General features: G+C 37.9%; 1 protein-coding gene and 1 long non-coding RNA gene across 5 annotated transcripts in view; one reads left to right on the top strand and one right to left on the bottom strand.

The window, feature by feature from the left end:
* The window catches only part of TPO (thyroid peroxidase), a 57333-nt gene extending 32247 nt beyond the window's left edge, over positions 1–25086 (top strand). The window contains 8 exon segments of the mRNA XM_065055999.1: positions 5236–5751; positions 12620–12878; positions 13386–13556; positions 15083–15320; positions 20322–20530; positions 21035–21205; positions 24425–24509; positions 24511–25086. Of these exon segments, the coding sequence (XP_064912071.1) occupies positions 5236–5751; positions 12620–12878; positions 13386–13556; positions 15083–15320; positions 20322–20530; positions 21035–21205; positions 24425–24509; positions 24511–24583 (1722 nt within the window). The 3' untranslated portion in view covers positions 24584–25086.
* Positions 15320–26972, bottom strand: part of LOC110362050 (uncharacterized) — a 59120-nt gene continuing 47467 nt past the window's right edge. For 2 of the 4 annotated variants that reach the window (XR_010471138.1, XR_010471140.1), the window contains one exon: positions 15320–17190. This is a non-coding gene — a long non-coding RNA (uncharacterized LOC110362050). The remainder of the gene's footprint in view (positions 17191–26972) is intronic. The other 2 variants (XR_010471139.1, XR_010471141.1) reach the window with 2 other exon arrangements.

Genomic DNA, 26972 nt, shown 5'->3' with positions numbered 1-26972 from the left:
TAGTCATAAATAATTCTGGTTTTACATTGCCAGCCAGATAAAGTGAAAGGATTTTAACTTTACTCAGTGAAAGCAAAGATATTTCCAGCAGCTAATGCAAACTTTTGAAGAGAGCTATCTTTTCAACATATGTAGAAAATGATCTTCAGGGAGCTGCTGAAGCTTACATACATCACCTCTTTGAGTAGATGGAAAACATGAATTCAAAGCTTGTTAGAGGTGTAGAAGAAATTTGAATTGGTATAAATATAAGATCTTGTATTTTTGTCTGATTTATTTGAAAGTATAGTCATTCTTTCACTCAAAAAAATTAAGTAACAAAGTCAAACTACTTTTTTTTGTTTCTCAGAGCTCATTCTGGCCTTCTCCTTGTGCTACAGGAGAGCCCCATGCCCATTACAGCCCTTGCACTGATGTCTCCGTCTCTGTCAAGAGCAACATAAATCGCTTTCCTTAGGGTTGGAGCTTGATTACTGACCAGCTTCTCTCTGCACTAAGGCCAAGGAAGAGAATAAGTTCCCTCAGAATACAACACTCTTCCCCTCAACAAACCATAATTGATAGCTATGCCACGGACTCCTTTCGCCTTAAGTGCCTTGTTCCACTTCCATTAAACATAAAGGAAAATATTTGGCTAACTGTAATGGGAACCGAATCAGAGCCTGTGTTGAAAGATGGTTCATCTTCCATTTGATGGGAGAATCTAAAACACAGGGAAGGCTCGGTGAAATTAATGACTGCCCGCAATTTTACCACAGGCAGGTAAATCTAGTTTCACTCACCCAGGAGAAATGGACTTTTGAAAGTTTGCAAGCATAGCTTGAGAGCATTCAGAAAGAGCACAAATTTAAAGAATCACATTATCAGGATACTGAGTGACTGGCTAACCTGGTTTAACCACAACAGCCATTACTGCAGTGAGTCTTCCAGAGTTCTGACAAAAATCTCTAGTTTATTGTGTCTCAAATTTCCATCTGGGGGAAGAAATTATTTATTCTGTTTGTGCTGTTAGGTAATAGCCTTAGGAAGATTCACATTTCCAGAGTCTCACCAGGAGAGGCTAGGGCAGAAGTCCAGTCCCTGACCAGCAGTGTTTCACGTGGTGTCATGAAGGAGGTGGAGTGTGTCTCCACCATATGACACAATGTGGCTGTGTTTCAGCTCACATTTTTAAAGTCAGTTCACTGTAGCTATAAAATTGCAAAAGTCTTTGAAAGCTTGTGCTTTGTGTTTATGACAAATTCTTTGAAACAGCACAATTAGTATTGATCTTTAAGTGCAAATCTCCACTTTTTTACTGCTAAATAGATTTTTTAATTGAGAAGGTGCTCATAGTATGGCCTGTAATTTGAATCAAATGCGGATCACAGGGACCATGGAAGTCTAATCACTGAATCCTGACTAGCTCAAGCCTAGAAATCCCATCTGCTTAAAAAAGTGACAATTTAAGAGACCTTTGAAAAAGAACTCCAAGATAAACATTATCCATGTGGTAACAGCATCATGGTGCAGAGAGAAATAAGCTGCACAGGTTACTATGACATTGACCCACAACTGCATCCTTCAGTGCTCTAAACAAGGGACATAGATCAGATTTTCTGTCTTGGAGCTGAAAGAGATTCATCACAGATAATGTTTCAAGGATGCTCTTGAAGGCAAGTTATGTGTACATGTACGAAACCTAGCAGTGACTGGAGCCTAGGAGCTGCTTCTGCTCAGCAGTATAGCCTGGCAGGGGAATGGAGTCAGGGCGTACCCATAGCCACCTTTGAGAGCTGGTGTTTGGTACACAGTATGGACTTTGGGGGGTCATATAGGGTTGAACTCTATGATCTTGAGGGTCTCTTCCAACCAAAATGATTCTATGATTCTATATAAAGAAATTCAGGCACAACCCTATAAGTATTAGGTAAGTTTCCCAACTTGTGAATTCATTGCTTGCTCACAGTCCCATCAATCCTCAAGCTCAATTTTATTTTTCTGTTATTCACAGCTTAAAGAGGGACAGATATGAAGATTGTTGTTCTTTTGCTTTTCATATATATCTAGTATTTTGAGACTGGTTTTGGCAAAGAACAGATACTGTATTAAAAAAGAAGAAAATAAAAACATAAAAGGAGGGGGTTAGTAGCTTTTAGTATGACCAGAGAAACTGTTTTTTGAACACTGAAACAAAATTCTGTTTCCCCCTAGAATTTATTTTCTTCCTGCAATCTGAAGACTAATCTCTACCTGTTAAACATTTGGAAAACAGCCACAGTTAGTTTTATATATTAATTTTGTATAAGAAGAAACTGTGCTTGGTTTCCAAAGGCAGTGAAACTACTAGCATACTATCCAACAATGTAAATGGAGAGGCTGCATTTTGCACTCTTGCTGTGTTCCTAGAACAGTGGCACCCAAGGGAGAGCCCACCCAAAAAAAAGGACAACCATGCTTGGAGCTATGTGCCCTCTCTAGGAGTCTGACCAGGGAAAGGGAGCTCCTGACTGTGCAGGTTTGAGAGGCTGTCTGGAAAATATTCTGAGCCAGTGCAATTCAATGAAGGATTGAAAGCTGTGGTAGTGCATTAATATTAATAACAAGTGTAAATAAATGATTCATAGGTTAGCAGGAACCATTATGATTTTCTATTCTGGACATTTTCATAATAAAGGCTATAGAATTTCACCCAGTGATTCTCACACCAAGCCTGTAGCTTCTGGCAGAGCCTGAACGTCTCTTTTTTTTCTTTTTTCTTTTTTTTTTTCTTCTTTTTTTTTTTTTTCCCTGTGTTTTTTTTTTCAGAATCCCATAATGGTTGGGAAAAAAAATCGCTACCTTTAGGCACATGGAACAGGGTTGTGGAGGTAACCTGTCATTTCTCAGATGATTATTGCAAGTTAGGGTTGAGACTTAATGAGACATTAGAAAAGCTTTCATAGGAGAGCTACTGACTTTATTCGGTATTAATTACATTGCTGACAATAAGTGAGACCTGGCACATGCACATAGTAAGATATAGTCCTGAAAATCTTTCAGACAGTTCAGATACAAAAAGGTGGAAAAGAAACAGCACCACAGAAAGGTGAGGTGATTTGCAAAAGCTGACATGTAACATGACAGATTACTGTCTCAGCTACAAATAGATCAGTCTGTGTGCACTCAGCAACCAGCAAAGTGAGCCTCTGCCTTCTTCTGTGTTCCTGAGGTGCTAGCTCACTGTCAGATGGGGTCATTGACTCACCTCTGAGTTTCATATCCACAAATAAACATTCATGTTTTACTTCTTGCCAAACTTTCATAGACTCTAAGTTAGGTTTCATTTTAAGTCTACAGGAAAAATCCTTTTACAAGGTCATCTGCCACAGAACAAATTCACAATGAGAAAGAATTTTTCTTTAACTGAAATAACAGTTTAGACACTCTGATACAGGGAAACAATTTGTGCCTTTCAGTTTCCTACATGTAAAATAATTTCACCATAAACTGATTTAACCATGCATATGTAATAGTTCAAATCAATGTGCTGCTATACTAGGAAAATTATTGTGGCCAGAGAGAGTTCTGTTGTGAGATTTTTTCCTCTAGAGTTATGCAAGGCAGAGAAAAAAATTGATATGAATATTCTTCATTAGTTTAGGAGAAAAGTGTGATTTAGTGATAGAGACAAATACTAAGTAGAAAACCCGAGGCAGATATGTTACTGATTTCAACAAGCAATGGAAGGGGGAAGAAAAAAAAAAGAGGAAAAGATATTACATTTTCCTTCAAAAATAACCTACTTTGATTTGCTAAAACCTAGGTAGTGAAGAAACATTAGTAGAATTTCTTTACCAAACAAAACTTGAATAAGAAATTTCTTAACTTAAATGCTTTATTGGTATAATGAGTTCTCAGTAGGAAGAAAATTTTACTTGGTGTAATAAATGAGATAATGATGTTATTTTATTAAGCTCTTGAATTGCATTCCAAACTTCCCTTGTTACTTTTACCCCCTCTGTAATGACTATTCTATCTTCACAGGCTGTTATGGCTCATTGTTGGTGCACAAAGCATTACTGTTAGAATTTGGAAATAATGTGATTTTCAGAGAGTTTATAAAGCCAAATCTGCAATACACAACACAGAGAGAATTTAGTGACTTTGAAATGTGGCAGTTTTCATCTTAGTGTTGAACTCTGTTCATTGAAATAGAATTGATGAGCTGAGCTTTCCTCTTGCATATCCTACAAAGTGAATAAAACCTTTCTCCCTCTTGCTTTCTCTCCTCCTCCAACACCTCTGCTGCCTTCCCCACATCTGTTAAGTTATTCACATACCATTTTCAGTGCTCTCCTGTGGCAAAACTTCAGCTGTCTCATTTGGGCTGTATTTGCCCCTATTACTCTTACCTATACTGCAAAACCTGATTTGATAACTCCTACATTTCTCCCATGCCCTTTACCTGTATTTGTAGTAGTTGATTGTGTGACAGGCTAGTGCAGACTATACCCATGCTGAATATCCATCATCCACACAAATGCTGGATCACCATTTGACCTCAGTCTCTCGTCTGTGTGTGGGTCAAACCAAAGAAGGACTAGGAAGCCTTTCACTTGGCATAGGCTCTGTGCAGCCATTGCTTTTTACAAAGACAGTCAGAATTCAATACTTATAAGACATCCATCATTGTGAAACAATGTTGAGAAAGGATTGTGGAGGATTGGCAGAAAGCAGAGTGAATAATTATATATACCTTTTTTAGTTAGGAAACTGGATTAAAATTAAGTATCAAAACAAAGCTTTTACAGTGTGCTGCTACAGGCATTGAAACTCTTCATTACGCTTTTATGTGTACATGTAAACCTGCTGTTTCACTTGGTGTTCAGTAGAACCTAATTTGACCAGATGTTCATGTCTTCACTGCAATACATTTCATGATGAATTTTCATTGTGAAACCAGACTAATTTAGATGTAGAATTATGCAAAAGGTATTAGATCAGTAGCTTGTTTTTAGGACAGAGTGGATGTTTTGGGTTTTATTTCTGTCTTTGCTTAAAAACGCTTGAATCATGTTTTTGCTAAAATCTGAAGGAAAATAATCTGTACAGGTTTAGAATACGTCACTCCAGTAGATGAAGAATGAACAACTGAAAACTGAAACAGAGGAAAAAAATATTTACACAACTCTTGATTCTACATCCTCAGCTATGTTAACTTCACCTCAGAAAACACACTATTTTTTTTTTTCTTTTTTTTCTTTTTTAATGCAGGTGACCAACAATGACACACTAACTGCAGGGATGGATTGCCTGCCCTTCTACCGCTCGTCTCCAGCGTGTGGCACTGGTGATCATACTATTCTCTTTGGAAATGTATCAGCACTAAATTCAAGACAACAGATCAATGGCTTGACCTCTTTCCTTGATGCTTCTACTGTCTATGGCAGTACACCTGCTGTTGAAAACAAACTGAGGAATTTAACAAGCAAAGAAGGTCTTCTTAGAGTAAATGTCAAATATTATGACAACCAGCGGGAATACCTGCCTTTTACAGACCAGATCCCATCACCTTGTGCACAGGACTCAAATGCAAGTGGAGGTGAGAGAATTGAATGCTTTATGGCTGGGGACAGCCGATCCAGTGAGGTCACGTCTCTGGCAGCCATGCACACGCTGTGGCTGAGGGAGCACAACCGCCTGGCCAGAGCCCTCAAAAACATCAACAGCCACTGGACCGCTGAGACTGTCTACCAGGAAGCACGAAAAATTGTTGGTGCTCTGCATCAGGTTGGCTGTTTAGTTGCTTATCTACATGTTGCAGTGAATATCTTAGAACAGAATCAGTCACAAAACTTCCAATCTGTGAGTGGCTTTGGAGGTGATGTTACCCTTTCTTTGTGACCTATTTCTGCACTTCAAATTGGCATATTTAGAGTTTGTTCTGTTTTCCACTTTCCTGAATGCAATGTCATTGTCCTTAGTATGTCATGGCAGTTTCTACTCTGCTTCATCTTTCTGCAGGATTTTCAGGCTTTTCTGGTGTCTGTTTTATCTATTGAAGAGGCCTTTTCAGTTGCCTTTTTTTTGTTTTGTTTTTTGTTTTTAGTAAAGGAAACAATTAAAAAGCAATGTCTGTTATTTACATAGTGTTCAAAATGCTTGCTTTCTCATGGGAATTGTATAAATGGATAACTTCCCTGTGTAAAATTGCCTGTGAAGTTCTCAATGATGCATTAATGCATAAACTTCAAGAGCTACTCTTGATAGGAGAGAGTAGGAGAAATAAATATGGGAAAATACAGAAGAAAAGAGAATGTTTATATTAGACTTGAGAATAGGAAAATGTATTTCAACTCAGTATGTTTACTTTTTCTTTCCAGGACCCTCCCCTGCTTCCCCCTGAATGAAGTGGCTACACAGGCTTTAAATCCTTTTTTCCTCATGGTTCTGTTATTCCTCTTCAGTTTCTGCAGACTTCCACATGACCCTGTAATAAATGAAACATGATGAAAACATTCAACAGGATTTCTCTTGAACAAAATTTAATCTATTTGTTCACAGTGTTAGAGATGGTCAAATCTGAATGGCATGAGGACCTAGATAGATTCCTCTAGTGCTAGCCCAGTAGATGGATGGATGTTGTGGCTCCCTGTCCTTGGATACCCTTTTATCACCTTTTACCTCTGTATTCCTATACATGTTCCTCCCCAGTCCACCTTGACCCTTCCCTTTCCCCACCTTTCATCCTTTTCCTGAGTATCCCATAGCATTTCACTGTCACCCACAAACCCTTAAAACATTGCAAATGAAGTTCTATACAGTCCCCAAATCATCTCCTTCCTGTACCCCAGAAAAAGTAGCAATTGCCCCTTTAGCTTGTGCGACATTTGAGGGACAGTTTCTTCCTTTTTTTTGGTGGGTTTCGTGCCTAGGACTGAGGTCTGGCTGCTCTCCTGGGGGGCCCCAGGGAACAGACAATCCCGTGAGCCCCTTTTCCATGGTTGGGTTACTCAGGTTGCTCTGTCTGAAGCTGCTTTTCTGATCCTCACCAGGGCCTTTGCATTTGTGGAGATTCGCCTTTAATCAAACAGCTTAAGAAGAGTGATTGAGTCTGTCCACTATAATCCATAATATGGAATGAGTAATATGAGGACCAGAATAAACTGAGGGTTAGGTGGCATTCATATGCTTTCTGATTCTTGCAGACAGATTTTTTTTTTTTAGTGACAAAAGGAGCCTTTTTTGAAGATAAATGATGTAAGGAGAGAGGAAAATTTCAGTTGTCCTTTCTTCTACCACAATTTTTAGTCAGCAGAAAATGTTAAGAAACCAACAACATTCTCTGACATATTATTTACACTTAGAGCCAGATAACTTCAGAAAAGTAACATGCCTTATTGAATTGTATTCTGTCAGTTCTTTTGAAAAGTTTGACTTTTTTAATTTATATTTTGTTCACATTAACCACGTCAGCTCTTCTGCTGTAAATGTGCTGTTTTCATTAATATAACAGCACTGACAAGGTAGAATTGTTGTTAATCCGTGCTAGAAGAAAAATGCAAAGCCAAAAGTAGGCCTCTGTGCTTTCATACACTTCTGATTTACATCCTGTAACATTATGACCTGAAAGGAAACACTTTGTGGAAGGCAATACTCTGCATGAATCTGGGCTACTCATTATCTCTACCAGTATCACAAACTAATGAGATTTGCCCATGGCTCATTAGAAATGTGTTTGAGTATCTAGCTGGTTTAGAGACATTCATTTGAGAGAGATAATTGGGGTATCTCTATTAATGTGGTATGCTAACCAGCACACTAATGACAGCTCTAGTTGAAGTTACATTAGATTTCCACTCTAAAATTTAGTTTCAGTTGCTATACATTTCTAAAAATTCTCTCTTTTTGGAATGAATACTTTCAAGCATAATTTTTGCCTGTGGGTGTGTAATTATAGAGAATTGAACAAAAAGCCTTCCCTTATTTCTAGAATGAAGAGAATGAAAAAAATCTCTCTTTAGACCATACTTTTCATCCTGGGTGCTTTTTTAGCAGCATAAACATCTCTAGTGACAAGCATTTAATAACAAAAGCTTGACAAAGTTGCCAAACGTAGAAACTGCCTGTTGACATCCAGGGCAAAACAGATTTTTTTCACTGCATTGTAGTCATGTTTCACTGATAAGTAGTAGTTTATATGAACCACAACAGTGGTTAACTTTCCCCTTAGGGGATGACATGTGCTTAACTCTAAGGTATTAACACTGCAGTATATAGTGGTAAAAATGAATACCCTGATTTACCTACTGTTTTGTGCAAAAAGATATTTTTTCATTGTCATTTACTAACTGAAATGAAACTAGCTGCTTGTTTATCTTATTCCTGTTTTTACCTGAGAGAACAGAATAAGAATAATTAGATTTCCTCTTTTTAAGCTTTTTGAACGAAAACAACTGAAATTTGTTTTCCTTCAAACAAGAAGTGTAGGTGAGACAGGAGAAAATGTTTGATTATGCAACTGCTACAGTCTCAACATTGCTATTTCATACATAGTGGTTTGCAGGATACAACTGTATGCACATGTGCTGTTCCTCCCAGACATCATTTCCCCTGATGTGACGTTTGGATTGTGAAAGCCAGATGATGTGGCGCTAGTCAGACTGAAGAAGTTTTGCAGATCAATCTGAATCAAATTCTCTTTGATTTATTACAGTATCAGAGAAACATCTCTGAATTAATGGTGTTACTGACAGTTCATGCCAATTGTAGTTGACAATTGTCTTTAGTTGTCAGTGTGGATATGTTGGTTTTTTCACTTTCCTCTACATCTACTTGTGTTCTCTGAGCATCTTGCATCCCTACTCCTCTGCCATGATCCAAGGCATGGGTTGAAAGTGGGCGTCTTCAGAGGCTGACTAACTTAACTACAATTATTGGGTTCAACATGACTAACTTGAATTAAGTTTGTTTGTGAAATTAGATTATTAGATAGCTCCTGTCGGAGCTTATGAAATTATAAAGGATAAATAGAGGAAAAATAAATATTATAAAACAGTATCTGTTGCAAAGTGTCCTAGATCATATTTATAAAGAGTATGGTTCAGACTATTAAAGGAAATATAATGTGTTCATATATATTAAAAATGGAACCATCATACAATCACACTTCAGTATCATCTTTAATCATTTAATATCTATAGTGAGAATTTCAAACCTACTGTGCAGAGCACTTAAATGAATGAAACATCTTTGCCATGTGTGGTTGTTGTCTATTATTTCTATGATCTTTCCCAAGTACAGGAGCTTCATTTAATTGGCTTTTCACTATCTCAGTGAGAGACTATTGCTTTACAGTTGACTCTGACCAATGGCAAAGACAAGTTGTACTCTCAGCCTTACAGTTCACATATTTTTTATATTCTCTCTTCCAGCCTTTTTTTTTAAATTTATTTTCCTTTTCCATCCATTGTGCCCCGTTCACACCTACTTTGGAAAATACTGGAGGAGTTTTGGCAAGGAAAGTCTGACGAGCCTTATGAGACGTAAAGTGAATTTCTGTGTCTTTTGCACCTAATTTGAAAAAACTATTAATATCAGCAAAGAATTTGCAAAAATAATTTGAAATTATGTAACCTGTTTCCAAATACCTAATGTTTGGCTGACTTCTGCTGGACGTGGCCCAGCCGGGAGGCAAATGCAGCCAAGATGCTCACTGAATTCATAAGGACACTTGGGAATCCTTGTAATTCTACCATCTGAATGAGAAGGATGATGCCTTTCACACTGACATACTGTTTAAATTGAAGTATTATTGTCTTTGTAGGTCAGGATTCACAGAATCACAGAATGTTAGGGATTGGAAGGGACCTCGAAAGATCATCTACTCCAATCCCCCTGCTGGAGCAGGAACACCTAATTGAGGTTACACAGGAATGTGTCCAGGTGGATTTTGAATGTCTCCAGAGTAGGAGACTCCACAATCTCCCTGGGCAGCCTGTTCCAGTGTTCTGTCACCCTCACTGAGAAGAAGTGTCTTCTCAAATTTAAGGGGAAACTCTTGTGTTCCAGTTTGATCCCATTACCCCTTGATCTATCATTGGGTGTCCTTTTTTTTTTTTTTTTCAGTCACTTTTCTATATATAGTGCACATGTGATTCGTCATATGACAGAAAATCTGTACGAAGACTTTTCTGACAGTATTATAATCACTCAGATTCTGTTTCTATCTGGATACTTACTAAATGATTAGTTGAATTTCTAGGAAATCAGCATTTCACTTTCTCTGATATAACTCAATGAATAACATTTAAATATTCTCAATCTCTCTGTTACTATCTGGTCATATAGACTACTAAAGTCATTTAAATATTGAGCACATGGGCTTCTACTTAAAAGGCACTGTTCATTTTTCATAATTTTCACTGAATTATAGCATTGAAACAATAACTGCCATGAGACAGAAAACATGTTGACATTATTGATTAAAATCAAATTCTTCATGAGCCTACTATGGATCTTGGATTTGATGCTATGAGGTGTTGAATGTATCCTAAGAGGAGCCTGGATTATCCCTAGTCTCCCAAATGTCACAGGGAGTTGAGTCCACCCAGTGCCTTGCAGGTTCAGAGTCATGTCCACATAAATCCCTTATGCTGTTGCACACATCTGAAAGTTAATATTTATAAGTAGACTCAAAGTAAGTAATAAATGGTAGAACAGTTCATTGTACTTGCCTGCAGTTTCTTTTCCATATTGTACCTTTCTGAATCTAATTTTATTTACGTATTTTTAGACAAGCACATTCCTTTGTTTCCACAGGAGAATCTTAGTTGAAGAAACACTTTACTGAAAGAAATTCTTATTTATGCCAAATATGAACAAAAAAATCTTTCAAATCAACAGGGAGTTAAATTCTAACAAAATAATTTTGATGTTTGGTAGCTGTTTACACCTTCTTTAAAACTTATATATATGTCGGTTATGAGAATTTGTAGAGAGCCTCGCAACTTCGCACAGACAAATTCAGGCAAGGTACATTCAGAGACTACACAAAGACTGGATGCTACATGCTAATGTACTTTAGATACAGTTCTTTGTTAGACTCCAGATTCTTTCTGGCAGCATCGTCTTCTGCTATATTAGTAACACCGTAGTCTGTATTGTCTAAAAATCAGCTCCACCTGATGGAGCCTTATTTGGCCATTGGAAGTGTCCATCAAACAGATGCCTCTCCGAGCTCACGGCAGGCTTAAGACCCCTTTTTAAACTTAGCCTTTTAATTTTCAAGTCTTGAAACAGCAATCCCTCAAAGTAGGAAACAAGAAATTAATATCTTACCTCTGGAACAAATTGGAAATCTTAGTTGCCCTTTTCTTCAGGGAATCTGGCCTTTATGAGCAGCTTATTTTGGGATTTCATTTACAATGAGCCAAAAATTGACAGTTGTATCCGAATTTTTGCATCCATGGCAAGTGTTACCTTGCAAAACCTTTGTGAATGTAGCAAAAAGTTAACTTGTCAAATGACAGTGTCAGTATTAATTTCTAGCAATTATGTTATTTACTTCATATGCTGTATTAAAGGATCTGTAAAAGGAATTCTAATGTATTGTCTTTCAAATATTTTATTCACTGCTTGATCTAACCTAAAATCATAAAGAAATTGTTACCTCCACCTTCTGAGAAAAGTAAGCAAATTCTGGAGGAGTTTGCTTGTCTCTGTGCTGTGTCTAAAACAAAGATACTAGTTTTTCATAAGCTCATTTTATGCCAACTAACTATTCAATATGCACTGTATCAAGCTCAGAGTGCATTTGTCTGTATATTTTATTGCACGCTATATTGAATCTATAGTTATTTTATTGAGTTCATTATGCTTCATGTTCATGCCATTATGCTTTATTGAATTCAGCATAATCTTTAACCTATAAAACACTTTCATTTTATGTAGTACTTTAGGTCACTCTTCCCCCTTTTTTGGTCATGATTACTCTTTTTTTTTTTTCCTGTGACTGTAATGTTATTAAATTATAAAAGCATTTGACAGAAAATGTTTATCAACATTTTCCTTTTTGAAGGGTACTTTTTAGGAGTCTATAAATTGGCTTGAGTTTAGCATAAAACCTCTACCAAGGGATTCTGGGCACCAGTATTTTAAAGCCTGGTCATTTCAAATATTCAGTAAAGATGGCTTGTGTTACAAATGTAAGTCTGAAAATAGAATCTGTTCATCTCAACAACCATTCTTGAAAGATCTTATAGTAATTCATGCTTTTATTGTCATTTTTAGGGGCTTTATCATTTATATCATCACAATCGGAGTTTTAGATCTCAGCACACCTCCTACAAACTGGATTAGGCCCATGGATTGAAAGTGTGCAACAGTGATACTCTCTGCTTCAGAGGCCTTGGTCTAGCATTTATGGCAGGAGCTGACAGGAACATGTCTGTCGTACTGCACTGAGCCATGCCACTGATTCCCTGCAGTCATTGCTGTGAAAATAAGAATGATATTGTTTACCAGCTAATACTGCTCTTTACCATGCCAAATGTTTGGTGGTAGATGAGGGAAGAAAAGGGCAGTCAGCACATGGGAATCATTACTATTCATCTACAAAAACATTGAATGGAAAATGTTTCTTTTTCTTTTCTTTCAGATTATTACTTTAAGAGATTACATTCCCAAAATCATTGGCCCAGATGCTTTTAATCTGTATATTGGCCTTTATACAGGTTATGATCCCACAGTGAATCCTACAGTTTCTAATGTGTTTTCGACAGCCGCTTTCCGTTTCGGTCATGCAACAATCCAACCAGTAGTAAGGCGATTGAATGCACAATATTTAGATGATCCAGAACTCCCAAATCTTCATTTGCATGAAGTTTTCTTTAGTCCATGGAGGCTCATTAAAGAAGGTATGGTTTTATTTAAACTGTTTCATTTTTTTCCAGAATAAGGTAACTTTTTTTCAAAATTACTTATCTTGAATAAGGAATAAGAGCATTTATTTAATTGCATCACTGATTTAAGTTGTTGAGTGAGTTCCAGAGCACTAATATAAACTGGAACAATTATTCTTAGTTAAACAATTGTCTGAATCAGACAAAAGTTACTATTCAGATTAAACCTGCCTGGTAGATCAACAACAGATTGATGATTGATGATGAAGATACTTCATATATTTTTTGTTGTGGATGAATGTTTTGTCAGGTGGTAAATTTTCTTATTCCTGAAGAGGTATATAAAGCCTTTTTGTAGCACTATTACTTCTATTTCAAGCTGAAGCAGATTTTTGCATGTATTTGAATGTAAAAGCCTCTGTGGCCAATGTTTAAGAAGCATAGAAATGTACTGGTATTCACATCTATTGAGAAAGTTATAATAGCTTATACATATAACATTATATTATTTTGTATTTAAAGGTGGCTTGGATCCTTTACTAAGGGGTCTTCTAGCACATGCAGCAAAACTGCAGGTGCAAGATCAACTGCTGAATGAGGAGCTAACAGAAAAACTGTTTGTGTTGTCCAATAATGGTTCACTTGATTTAGCATCATTAAATATACAGCGTGGCCGTGATCATGGACTCCCAGGTCTGTTGATTTTCTGTGAATTTTCTTCGAACTGGTAACTGAACTATAACTGCTTATATTTGGGATGTTATTGAAAGGTTTTAAATAATAGTTTTGGTCATGAGAAAAGTAACTTAACTTTCTTTAAAAATGTAAGTTGTGAATATTTTTAACTTTGATGGAAACAGCATATTCCCCAGCATTTGAAATTAAAATAACCTGTTAAGTCTGGAATCTGGAAGCACAGTGCTAGTGAGTGGATCTGGGAGTGCTCAGTGTAGGTGCCTGAGGCTCTTTCTTGCTGGTAACACCTCCAGACGAGTGCGGTTTCTGCTGCAACAGCTACTTGCCATTGTTAGGATTCCCCCAGCCTGTGGGACAGGTCAACTTAGACACAACCTCACTATCTCTATGGACCACAGAAGGTGTTGAGATGTCTCCAGGAGTGGTGTAGATGGCTTAGTTAGATGTACACCTCATTTTGAGAAATATCACACATTTGTGCCTCATTTTTTGCACTAGATTTCTCACTCCAGTCAACCCAGAGTAAGATTGAACTTATAGTCAAAGAATTTGAGCCCATTAGACCATGGGTGCACTGGCTTAGAGGAAGACTGTGCTGGACCTTAGTTCAATTTATAACACACTCAGTATGTTCCCAGTCCTGTGTAAAAAACCCCTTACAAGGATGCCATAGCTTCTGAGAACAGTGGTAGCAACCTTCAGCATGGCAGACAGGGCCTCTTTATTTTTCATTTCTAAAGCTGTGTCCAAGGACTCCCCGCCAGCTCAGATCACTTGTCTTCATGAGTAAGAGACACACCTGACTGGCATTCTATGTTCTGAGCCCGATGTCCCACACATGGAGGTAGGACTGACATTGTCAAAGAGCATTACGTCTATGGGTGACCAATCTCTCCACTCCACAGCTAGGAATATACAAGTCGTTTGCCCTGGACAGTAACAATTAAGTCTGACTCTGGCCTGGAGTATAAAGTTCTCAGCCATACAAGGGTAAAAATGGAGTTTTGGTCTCCCAAACCAGAAATTAAGGTTTTACTGGGACATGGGGTATTTAATTCCAAAATGATGTAAGAAATGTAAAAGAAATATATTTTCCAGACAGACAGTTTCTGTGTGCCCTAGGACACCCTTCTTTGTAAAGTGCTTTAGCTACTGACTTTATTCATGTTACTTCTTGCTCACTCTTCACCTGACTCTTGTATTCCTAGTCTGGAAATCTCAAGACATAGTGCATGCTCCTATTATCTGTTATCAATTATCATGTTTTCATTGCTTAAATATGGGAGAATTGTTTTAAACCTTTGTTTTCCTTCATGAAAGTAGTGTTGTAACTGCAAGTCCTGTAGTTTCAGATCCTGCCATCATTTCCCTGATCAATTTAACTAATAACAATAGGCCTGTTTTTAGACATAACTGCCTATGACTATGATTAGGATTGTCAGAATCCATTGTTTATAAATGTACTAAGTTTATATATTCAAATATGGTCAAATCTAACCTTCTTTTTAACATAATATTTACAGGTTATAATGACTGGCGAGAATTTTGTAGTTTACCAAAACTGGAAACTCTAACTGACCTGAATACAGTAATAACCAATCGTAATGTCACTGAAAAAATAATGGAATTGTACCATAATCCTAGCAATCTTGACGTTTGGCTTGGTGGTCTGGTAGAAGACTTTCTTCCAGGTGCTAGAATCGGTCCCCTGTTTGCATGTATAATTGGAAAGCAAATGAAAGCACTACGGGATGGTGACAGGTGAGATTATTTATGCTGTTGAATCATTTGTGCAAAAAAAGTAGAGGCAATGGAGATTTTACAGATATGTGAGGAAACTTCCCAGAACATAAGAACACATGACACTTAAACATGCTTTAAACAAATTATTCCCTGCCACTTCCACATTTTTATCTTAAGTTGTCAGTTTTGTTAGGTGAGCATTTGCTTATTCTTCTTCAGTCTGTATACAGTGTCAGTTCCAGATGGCATGGAAATTGTTGTTGAGATGCCCAGCTTTGCACTTCTGGTGGAAATGCAAGGTGTCAGCAGCACTTAGTTGTGCCAGGGGTGACTTCTGTGTGGATGGATGCAGCACTGTGCAGGCTTTAGCTGTCCAGTCCCTGAGGGCTGCACTGGCCTCAGGGTCCTTAACTGCAAGGACCACAACATTTTCCATGGCAGCCCCAGCGAAGTCAGAAGGGATATGCAGAGAGCTGTAACTCAAGCTTCCTAAAGGAGATAATTAAAACATCATTGTCACGGAGGCACCCCGTAGGTTAATTTAAGGGACAGCAAGATCCAAAACCAGCTTTTATTAAATCGGTGAGAAACAGGGTTTTAGCACTCCAAAAGTGACTTAAATACAGGTTCGGATATCAGTTGAGGAAAATTATTTAAGGGCAGCAACTAGTACAACAGGCGGTCACAGAGTGCATGCACGTGGCTTCACCCAAAACAATGCCGGAGCTGTCCCTGAGTCCTGGAGAAATACACACTTGCCTAAACACAGTGCAGGATTATTTTAAAGAGATACACGTACTCGTAGTGAGTACGGGAAGTGTACACTCACGATTCCACGAGGGTAAATTTATAGTACAACCGCAATCCTGCGAGAGATAATTTACTTACACGTGCAAGTGTGCACGGAATCCTACACGTGCTTATGTGGAAGCACGGGAGGAAAATACACTCACGATTGTGTGAGGGGCTCTCGGCAGCCACTCGCGATTGTGCGAGGAAATAATTTATACACGTGCTCGTATTTGGCACGGAAAGTTATGCGTGCAAGTGTGAACGGAAGGAAAATACACTCGCAATTGTGCGAGAAAATAATTTAAAGTACGCGTGCAAATGTGCACGGAAAGTTACACGTGCATATGTGCACGGAAGGAAAATACACCCGCGATTGTGCGAAGATTAATTTTACACACTCTCATATGGAGCGCGAAAAGTTATACGTGCATATGTGCACGAAAATTATAAATATACTCGCCATCCTGCGAGAAGTTTTACTTACACACGTGGCGGCAAGGCAAGCGGAGTCCCCATCCCGGGGAGGGGGGCTGTCGGCGGCAGCATCTTGCTCGTGCTCCTAGAGACCCGCGGCAATGGGCGGAGTCTCGATGAGAATCCCGTTTTTATACTGGCTGATCAGATCTGACTGTAGGCACTCTAGAAGCTTCTCTGCACCCGCACACTGTCTGTGGGTGCCCCTGAAGCCTCCAAACATCCCCCACGCTGGGCGTGGCTCAGTGTGCCTTGGCACTCCCTTCTACTAATGGCCCAGGAGCCACGGTGCTCTGGGGCCAAACAAAAGAAGCTGTTAGCCTCAAGTAGCAGAGAGAGAGGGAGATGTGCCCACTCCTTCCATACTGAAGGAGGGAGGGGGAGAGAGGGGGGGTTGCATTCTGCCACACATATACCTGGTCTTATGTGAACCAGGACTGAAGAGTACTCCCAGAACTGCCTCGTTGGACACAGCACAGGATGTTTCTTCACCAAGCCCTGCACAACCACCATCAGGGTCTTGTGCCAGTTCAGTTCTTCACTCCAGGTAGGCAAGAGGAATCCAGCTTCAGGTCACAAAGGCGTCCAAGATGTAGTTTAAATTAGTATCTTGCTTCTGTTCCTGAAGAAATTATAAAGCCAACCTTTTATTTTCATTTCCATCAAGTACTTGTGGCAGTATTTTTGAACCTCATGAGAAGACTAATTATAAACTGCTCACACCATTCTAGCTGTGGTGTTTTAAGTACACCTAATCCTTGCACTCGCCTTTAAGCTCCTCTCATAAGTCACTGTTGTGGAAAGAAACCATTATATAAATAAGCATCTGAGGCAGAATTTAAATCTGAACTTTAAAAAATGTTAATTAATTAGCTCAGAGGAAAAAGCAATGTTAATCGTAAAGGTGGTGTCTCATTAGCACAAATATACAGACAACAAACATTCCACTCAGTTGTGTTAAAAATGCAGATGAAAGTCTTCTGAATAGTACAGGCATACGTGACCCTATCTGGGTAAGGATAAACTACCAAGGTCTTCCATCCTTGTTTCAATTATTCAGTACTTTATGATAATATTTATTATTCAGTGTCTTATGATACTAATAGTATTAATTAAACTTAAGCATAATTTAACTTTAACTTCAAATTGAGAAAAAGAGAGTTCTAGTAATAAGAGAATTCCCCAAGTTTCTTCCACAAATTTTATGTCAGCTAACTTAAATGTGAAATGGTATTCTGTCATTAATACTATGCTAAGAAACTATCTAAGAGAAGTTAGAAGTATGAGACAACATGTTATAGTTTTCACACAGTAAGTATAAGAAAAGAAAATTCTCACATTCATTTCAGTGCCTTATTAGATAGAGTCTTGGGTATTATCTATATCTACACTAGTAACACTACATGCCTACTGGATACTCTAATTGACATGTCAGTAAGTAGGGATTCCAAAACATCTCTTGTAACGTACTCATTTAAGTTCAGAAACTAGGACTAAGTAGAATTTTTGAATGGCTGAATGTCATCCTGATAGACTTAAAATCTTTTGTCAATCTTCTTTTGTCAAGAAGGGATTTCTTTTTCTAATATACTAAACTTGGGCACTGTCTTAACCTCAGCCAAATCACCTGGAATAAATTGTTTCTGTTCTATCAAACTTACCTTTCTATTTCTGTTTCTTCCTACTCTGAATCTATTTGTAATCTCAGGATTTGCAATAGTTGGGAAAAAAATTCTGAAGCTGTCTTTGTCATTCTTTGCATAGGGTGACTTGTGCCTAATTTCTTCTTTCATTTTTACTCTAATGCTGTAATATTCACCTGTATAATTTTGGTCACCTGATACAGATCTGTTGGAGCAAAACTGTTAGAGTGAACATGTCTGCTGGGTAGATTAAAAGTAATGATCTGATCAAGCCTTCTCAGAAGTGTAGATAAAACTGAATTTTGTAATGACAGTACACGTAATGACAAAATGAAATGCGTAGGAGAGCTGCATGGATCAAAGTCTGTGATGGCTTCGGTTATGGAAAGGGGCCTGGAAATGGTCAGTGAGGTTCCAGGATGCTCTGAGAGGTTTGGAGACAGTCTAAGGTGTAGAAGCAAGGCATCTTTTTTTTCTCTCTCTCCAACCCCTCCATGTCTCCTGTACTTCTTGTCACAGTGCTGCTAATATATGGGACATTCACCTCATCCATGGTCTTGTAGATTACTTCTTCCTCCAACACAGGCAAAGTGGAATAGGTTTCTCCCCAAACTGCCCTGCTGTACGCTGTTATTTGCCTATACCTAAAGCCAGTTCTCCAAAACTTCACGTGCACTTACCTTACTTGACTGAGTTTTATGGCTATGAGTGGCTTTGGGCTTCTGAGCACTCTCCTGTTGGAAGCAAGGTCCAATTTGCCTTGAAAAGCCCCACTAGGGCACACCAGCAGCCCTCATGTTCCCCAGGACCCAAAGAGGACTATCAGACTTCTCATTTGTATGGTGGCATTTCAGAAGGCTCATAAAAGCCCAGACACTCTGCACACATGCCAGGTTTGCACAGGGTCCACAGCCAACATCGCTGTTCCTTTTCAATCAGAAAAATGTAAACACCCACAGAACTTTCTAGAAACCCCACCCTTGTTCCCCCAGTGTTATAGATGCTCAAGTCCTGCATTAAACCTGAGGTCAATTCATACAATGTGATCACATCCATACTCTACTGGTAGTGATCCTAGGACACATTACCACAAATCCTGCCTTAGCATTTCAGAAAACCCTAACTGACCTGAGTACCAGAGGGAACTATCTTAGCAGTTTAGCAGTCCTAAAGACTGTTCAGTGTATTAATGCAGATGTGCTATTAATTTCAAACTCTCCAGAAACATTTTTTTGTCGTTCAGAACACCTTTACGTACTAAATTTTTATATTTTCTTTTTTCCTCAGTGTTTTCTTTCCCTTTCTGTCTCTAAATACATATGTATGTGTGCACACACATATATTACATATAATATATATATCATGTGATAGATACGTCTTTGTAGCAACAACTAGTTATTTTGTTCTGCAATCGCACTCCCATTCTGACAAAATGGAAAAAACAGCTCCTCTTGTTTCCAGCCAGTCCTCTCAGTTTACCTTTTTGTATGGTCAAAAGCACAATTACTGTCTTACAATTTTCTGCTATAATTAATCTACATTGCTACAGCTTTCTTAGCAAATTAAGAACTCCATATTAAACAGAGAAGCATTCAGCAATACCTGTTTCACAGCAACCATTCTGTAATGGCAAGCAGAATTCAAAAGCTATGATATGGGGAAACATCGTAGGGTTACTCCTATAATTTTCCTGTGATTTATACTTAAAACAATTTATGCGTGCACAGTGAATGCCAATGTGCATAAGATTAAGCATTCAGTTCAAACAAATTAGTTCCAAGCTTTTCTCTCAGGATTGTAACACTTTTTGTGACCATGTGTCGTCAAGGAAGAGCAATTCTGCATGTGTGAAAAATTAATAATTTTAACTATGTGACTTTAACAGACCATCTGGCCTAACCAGTACATCAGATTCACACTAGATTTTTCATTACTTTCAAGCTGGGTATGTAAGTCTGCGGATCATGGTGTTTACTTTTGTTATTGTTGTTTTCACTTGCATTTTGCTGTAACTCTTGTTTTGGTTCATTTACATAGGGTACTGTGAAAGTCAGAAACGTCAGCTCTTTGGATTTGATCTTTTCAAAATATTTTGGTTGATCTTTTCCAGATTTTGGTGGGAAAACGATCATGTTTTCACAGAAGCTCAAAAGCATGAACTCAAAAAACACTCATTGTCCCGCGTGATTTGTGACAATACAGGAATTTCTGAAGTGCCAGCAGATGCCTTTCAACTTGGGAAGTTTCCACAGGATTTTAAGCATTGTGACACTATACCTGGAATGAATTTAGAAGCTTGGCAAGAATTCTATCAGGAAGGTAATCTGCCAATTACCAGTCTTTTTTGATGGGGGAGAGTGACCAGCAGTTAGAGCATGAACCTTGGTTATGGCAGGTCTTGCATTCCTGGTTTGCCATACAGGTTTAGTAAGTTAGAAATGAGATGTAGGTCTCTCTTTACTTTCCCATCTTCCTCTGTAAAAAAGACAGCATTTGCCAACTTTACTGTGATAATATGAATAGCTCATGAGATACCCAGACGTTATGGCAATTGCGGCAGGAGTTCTTAGGTAGAAAATATTAACTAAGAACTCTGGAGAACATACTGTTAGAAGTTAAGGCTAATTTTACAAGGATTATAAGTCAAACATGAGGTATTGCATATAAATTCTTGTCCAGAAATGAACAATTTCATTCTTGATGACGTTTAAAACATGTAATTTCACTGAAGTTAATTTACAGCAGTAATGGACAATACTGTCCATATGTGAGGGTAAAGTGACAGTTTTTTAAGAGCTTGTAATACAATCTTTTTGTTTGTAGAGGAAGTATGTGGAACACCAAGGAGTGTGGAAAATGGTGATTTTGTATACTGTTCAGAATTTGGAAAATCTACAGTGATTTATTCATGTCAATATGGATTTCAGTTACAAGGAGAAGAGCAATTAACCTGCACAAGTAAAGGATGGAACTTTGAGGCTCCCCTTTGTATAGGTATCTGGAGTTTTTGTTGTTTCTGAATTTTCTAAAATTCTGAATTTTCCAGCACAGCTCATGAGAAGTGAACTCCTTCCTATGTTCTCTTGTAGTGAACCTTCTGGGTTTATAAATACAATAACATGATAATGTGAAACTCTCATTACACCAGAATAGCTATCTCAGTCTCTACCTATTCTAATTCAGCAATCAAGTTGATGATTGGAAAATGTCACTAAAATTTACCTAATTAAGCCAAAATTGAGTCTATTAACAATCAAAAAGCAGCAAATCAGAACTGTATATTCCATCTTCCTACATTCAGCAGCAAGACAGACAGCTGGCATTGTCCTAGCATTATTTCAATAGATGCTCTGGATACAAAATGAGCTCAGCACCAGTAGTTCTTGTATCATCCTAATAAGTTAAGCAAAAGTGACAAAGAAAAAATACTGTGAAGCGAATAAGTAAAATCAAGAAAATTAATTATACCTTCAGTTCCAAGCTCCCTCTCCCAAATAGCTCTGAAAAGATTTGCCAGAAATTAATTACTTCTGCAGGTACAAGAGTAGAGCAGGTGAAAAATCCGTAAAAAGATATTGCCTTTTGATATTTCATGCACATTTTCAAGGGAATACTTTTCTGTTATTGTAATCATTCTTTTACCATTGCCTCATTTTTACTGTTCAATAGAACAGGCTAGGAAGAAAAAAAAAAGGTAGCAAATACTTCATTAGAAGACCTTCTCTCTTTGCAGCTATAAAGTATGAATTCTCTCTGTTCACATTTGAAATGTGTGTGTTTATAAATGTGTGTGTGTGTATATAATACATTATATATATATACACATACTCAAAGTGCTCAGTTTTATAAGAACATAAGAGAAAATGAAACCTGAAAAGGCCATATTTAGGAATATATTATGGATGGCGGCAAATTAATTTGAATGCAAGTGCTGCAGCTGATCCGCAATAAAGTCTGCTTATCAGTGTGACAGCAGAATAGAAAGCTATTCATTCTAATTGTATACCTGGTATGGAAAAAGTCAAATGAAATTTGCAGCTCTTTCCTTTATTCAAATCCTATTTATCCACTGAATTCCACCCACATAAATACCATATAAAGAAATAAATCTGTTAAATGAACTATAATAAAATCTTTTCAATAGATTAATGTTCTGGCAGCAAATTGAATAAATAACTTATATGAATGCATCGTTCCTTGTCCTAGTTTCTTTTAATATGTTCAGTAACATAAACAGAAGGCTGTATATCTTCTACAGGAAAACAAGCTGTTGCATATATTAAATAAGCAATGCAATGCTTTTATTAAAAGAAAACCATCAAAAACCACTTATGCAGATGCTACTTGAGTTTTACAGTAGAAAGTACTTTGTTCTGTGTATGTCTGTGCAATGCATTCCAATTCTTTTAAATGTTTAGCAAATTAGGAGTAAGTCAAGCAATATAATGAGGAGGACAGAGCTTAGCATTTCTGCAGATGGTTTCAAAATTATATGCCGCCCTGGAAAAGACAGAGAGGCCTGCTGGCAAAAGCATAGGAAGCTGAGATCTGTTAATTCCTGCTTAGGAACTTTGGCTTTAACAGAAATAATTTCTATTGATTCAGGAAGTCATTTAGTGCTAGACTATGCTACCTTCCTTTATATTAAGTGTTATCTTACTCTTGATACATAACTGATTAAATTGCTTTAATCAGGTATTGCTGTCTTTGAGTGGTAGGGTAGACTGGTAAAGTCTGACATGCACTATTTAGAGGTGGAAAAAAGTGTTAGCTAGTTAACAGATAGCATGACTATGTATCTACAGAAACTGAAATAGCACATTTGTATTACAGTGCAGGCAAAGACTGTGCAGCTTTTCCTCCACAGACGATGCTGAAGCCAGTGGGAGTTAACCCAAAACGTAGTCTTCAAGGCAGTAATACTTGTTCAGCAATCTTCATTCTGAACAGACTATTTTCCTCCTTCAGAGGGGTGTTATGAGACTTAGTGTTCCTTAAGGGTTCTGATGTTTAAGATTATTCCCTGCATGATTAGTCTTTTGACCATCTCAGTTGATGACTAGTTTTGGAAACAGCTACTACTTTCTATTAAAATTTAAAAAAGATCAGGCTTGTTCCTATTTCCAATGACAGAATTCCCCAAGTGGTCTGAGTGACAATGCTGAAGTCAATAAATCATTCCTACAGGGTCAGTTTCCAATACTGATCAAAAAGAGCTTCTTAGCCTGCAGTAGCAGATCAAACATTGTGGCAGCGGCAGAAAAGAAAAGAATATAACCAAAAAGAGAAGGCTCAGCTAGTTGCCCACTTCTGGGCTTGCAGTGCTTCCCATGGCCATGGGTCAGAGACACTGAACAAGTTGTCATATATTATACAGGGCCAATGGGAAACTATCTAAAACTGCTTAACACTTTTCTTTGGGCAACTGAATCAAGTCCTGCAAGTAAATATTGCACAGAATGAAGAAAGATACAGAAATATGGAAAAAACTCAGTTTATTCCGTAATTGAGTACTTTCTTTTCTGCACTCCACACCAGCTCTCATTTCATCACATAATCAGAATGTGAAAGCTAAAGGTCTTGAATGGCCTCAGGAACAATATGTTTATGTCCATTTTCCAATGGATAACGGTTCATCTGCTTTTCATTCTGTCAGGACATTGTTATTTCACAGAATTTATATCCCATCTAGACAAAAACATTTTTGCAGTGATAACACAGATTACTGTTGCAAAGTTTGTATCTAAAGCTAACATAAATCCTTGGATCCTCAAAATCACGCCTAGAAGTATATAGAACTTTGTTGGTGTTATTATTTTCACCACCTTTATGGAGCACAGTATGGAAAAGTTTACAAAGGAATTTGAAATCTTAGGGCATAAACATATGCAAGAAGAGCTCTCGAGTTTACAGTTTGCATTTTTGAAATTATAGCAAATTGCCATTTCTAGCTTTTGATGGATTACCAAAACAACATTTTCTTTTTTCATCATTTCCAGCTTAAAAACAAGCGAAGAAACCAAACCTAACCAAGCAAAACCCAGCTTTCGTGCTTTAAACCACAATAATGAGGATCCTTAGCAGTATCTATGTGTCATTTAAAGTGTACAATACCTTACATTTACAAATACCTGTAGAATATGTGTATGAGAAGGTAGTAATCCACCTATGTAATTTGTAATGACTATTGATCTATGTGTATTCATTTTACAGACATCAATGAATGTGAAAATGAAATTAATCCACCATGCTCTCCTTCTGCTAAATGCATTAACACTAAAGGCAGCTACAAATGTCTCTACTGATCCTTATAAGCCGGTGGAAGATGGAAGAAAATGTGTTGGTAATGCCTGTGAAGCTACTGTCCATTAAAACTTTCTCTTCTCTATTTGACAATGCTGTAAAAATCATAAAATTGACATTTATTGAAGAGCTGTTAATGTGTAAAAAACCACTACACAGTCATAGACATAAACATACAGCCAAATTATGTAAAGTAAATGAAAGTATTGAATAAATAATACAGACACAGAAGTAAGCCTTTCCTTTTTCATTCCTACCATATATAAACCACTAAATATTTCCTGACTGAATATGAAGGGGGATCAAGTCTGTTTCAGTTTTGCCTAGCTCATGTCTAAATTCAGCATCTGAACCTTAACCAAGTTCCACCTATTACATTTCAAAAGTGTTAACTCTTTTAGGGCTATCATAAATTATGCATTTTCTTGTTTTTCAACTTTTCAACATAGGTGGAAGCTGTATTGGGTCTTAAGGTTTAAGAGGAGTGTGAGTGTAGTTTCCCACTAATGCTGAACAATACCTGCTCTGAAGAACGGGCACCTAGATCTGTCAAAAGCTCCTTGAAAGCCTGCAATCCAAACTCAAATGGATAGATAACTACTTTGCCAAAGTGCCCAAGGCAAGCACAGAAAGTTTAGAGTGTTCAAATCTTGCATATTCAGTGCTGAATGCCACAAAATCATAAGTAAACTGAATCTCATTGGTGGCACATTTCTTCTTTCCTGTCTCTGTGGATACTTTGGTTATGACATGTAGGATTGCACAAAGAAAACACAAGATGACAACTCCAGCAAAAAAAGTACCATCTTCCAAATAAACAAGTGTCTTCAGTGTTGCGATGTATATCCAGTTTTCCAACTGTGGTTCAGAACTGCGTGAGCATATCCCTCATTCCTCAGATGAAACCTTAAATGAGGCCATGTGAGATCAGCAAAGGCCCAGTGGGGAACTGCACTAACGCACGTGGCATCCCGCTGGTCAGGCACACCAGCAGTATGACCTTCCCAACACTGAATGTTGCCAGAAGCACCTACTGCGCTCCCACTATAGCAAATGTAAATGCAAATCCTCAGGGTCAACTCTTTCTAGGGTAAAACTACAAAGGGATTGTGTTAGTCATTCAGAGTTTCACATTTTAAAATATAATAATAATTAAAAAAAAAAAACAAAAGCAAACCCAAAAACCTGCCTTTAGACTAGATTAAAGATAAGAGTTCTCTGGTGTTCAGTGCAACAAAGACAGGTTATATATGAGGACACTGCACTAGCACAAATGCAAGGCAGCTCCAAATATAAGGCAAATTTTGTATTTCGAACGAGGAAACAGAAAGTGCTTGCAATCAGTGCTACTGTGCCAAGTGATCATTACCCCAGACCAAATCAAATATGCTTTTCAGAACTTCATTTACCTTCTGACAACTCAAGAAAACGAGTGCAGGTACAGCCACCCAGGCCACTGGTGAATGGCTAGCATAGAAGATCAATGACTTCCTTTAGATGGGCAGAAGAGTTTGCAATGTCCATCGACCTCTCTTTGCCTACTATGCTAAGGTCGAGTTTGCTGGAGTCTTTTAAAAAATATACCCCTCTTAGATTCAAGGATGCAATTACAGCTATTCTTTACCTTATTATTGGTCCACTGGTAGCCCCCAGCTAAGTACTATGAGCAAGAAGCAATGTTTGAAGATTAAATGTTCTAACAAAGTGATGTCTGAAGCACACATATTGAAGAACTGAGGTTAAGCTGAAGTTTTGGTGTTATTGTTATGTAAACTCTAATCCAGGCATGCAATCCTGGGAAACAGCCAAGAGGAATGAGAAGTCTATGTGCAGTTACAATGCTTTGACCTCACTGAGATCACAGAAATGTGGATGGATAGCTCATGTGGCAACGAAAGGTGGCCTATGGGACCTTGTGCTTTCATCTGGAATCCCAGAATGGTTGACGTTGGAAGGGACCTCTGGAGGTCATCTTGCCCAGTGCCTCTGTTCAAGCGCAGACACCTAAAGCCAGTTGTCCAGGACCATGGTCAGATAGCTTTTGAAAACCTCCAGGAATGGAGACTCCACAACCTCTCTGGGCAAAATTTATCAGTGCTTGGTTACCCTCCCAGTGACAAAGCATTTCCTGATTTTTAGATGACATCTTCTGTGTTTCAGTTTGTGCCCATTGCCTCTTTTCCTGTCAGTAGGCACTACTGAGAAGAGTGTCTGTCATCTTAATTCAAATTCACTAGGCATTTATACACATTGACAAGACCCCCCCTGAGCCTTCTCTTCTCCAGTCAAAACAGTCCCAGCTCACTGAAGGTCTCCTCATATGAAGAAAGCTCTAGTCCCTTCATCATCTTCATTGCCTTTCACTGGACTCCAATTAACAAGTCCTGCTGTTTAAGAGAGATTTGATCACTTGATCTCAAAAGGTGCCTATCAACCTTAATGATTCTTTGATTCTATG

This window comes from Columba livia, chromosome 3 (genome assembly GCF_036013475.1).
Source record: "Columba livia isolate bColLiv1 breed racing homer chromosome 3, bColLiv1.pat.W.v2, whole genome shotgun sequence".
NCBI classification, from domain to species: domain Eukaryota; kingdom Metazoa; phylum Chordata; class Aves; order Columbiformes; family Columbidae; genus Columba; species Columba livia.
The sequence above is the reverse complement of the archived record's forward strand: the minus strand, read 5'-3'. Positions and strand labels throughout refer to the sequence as shown.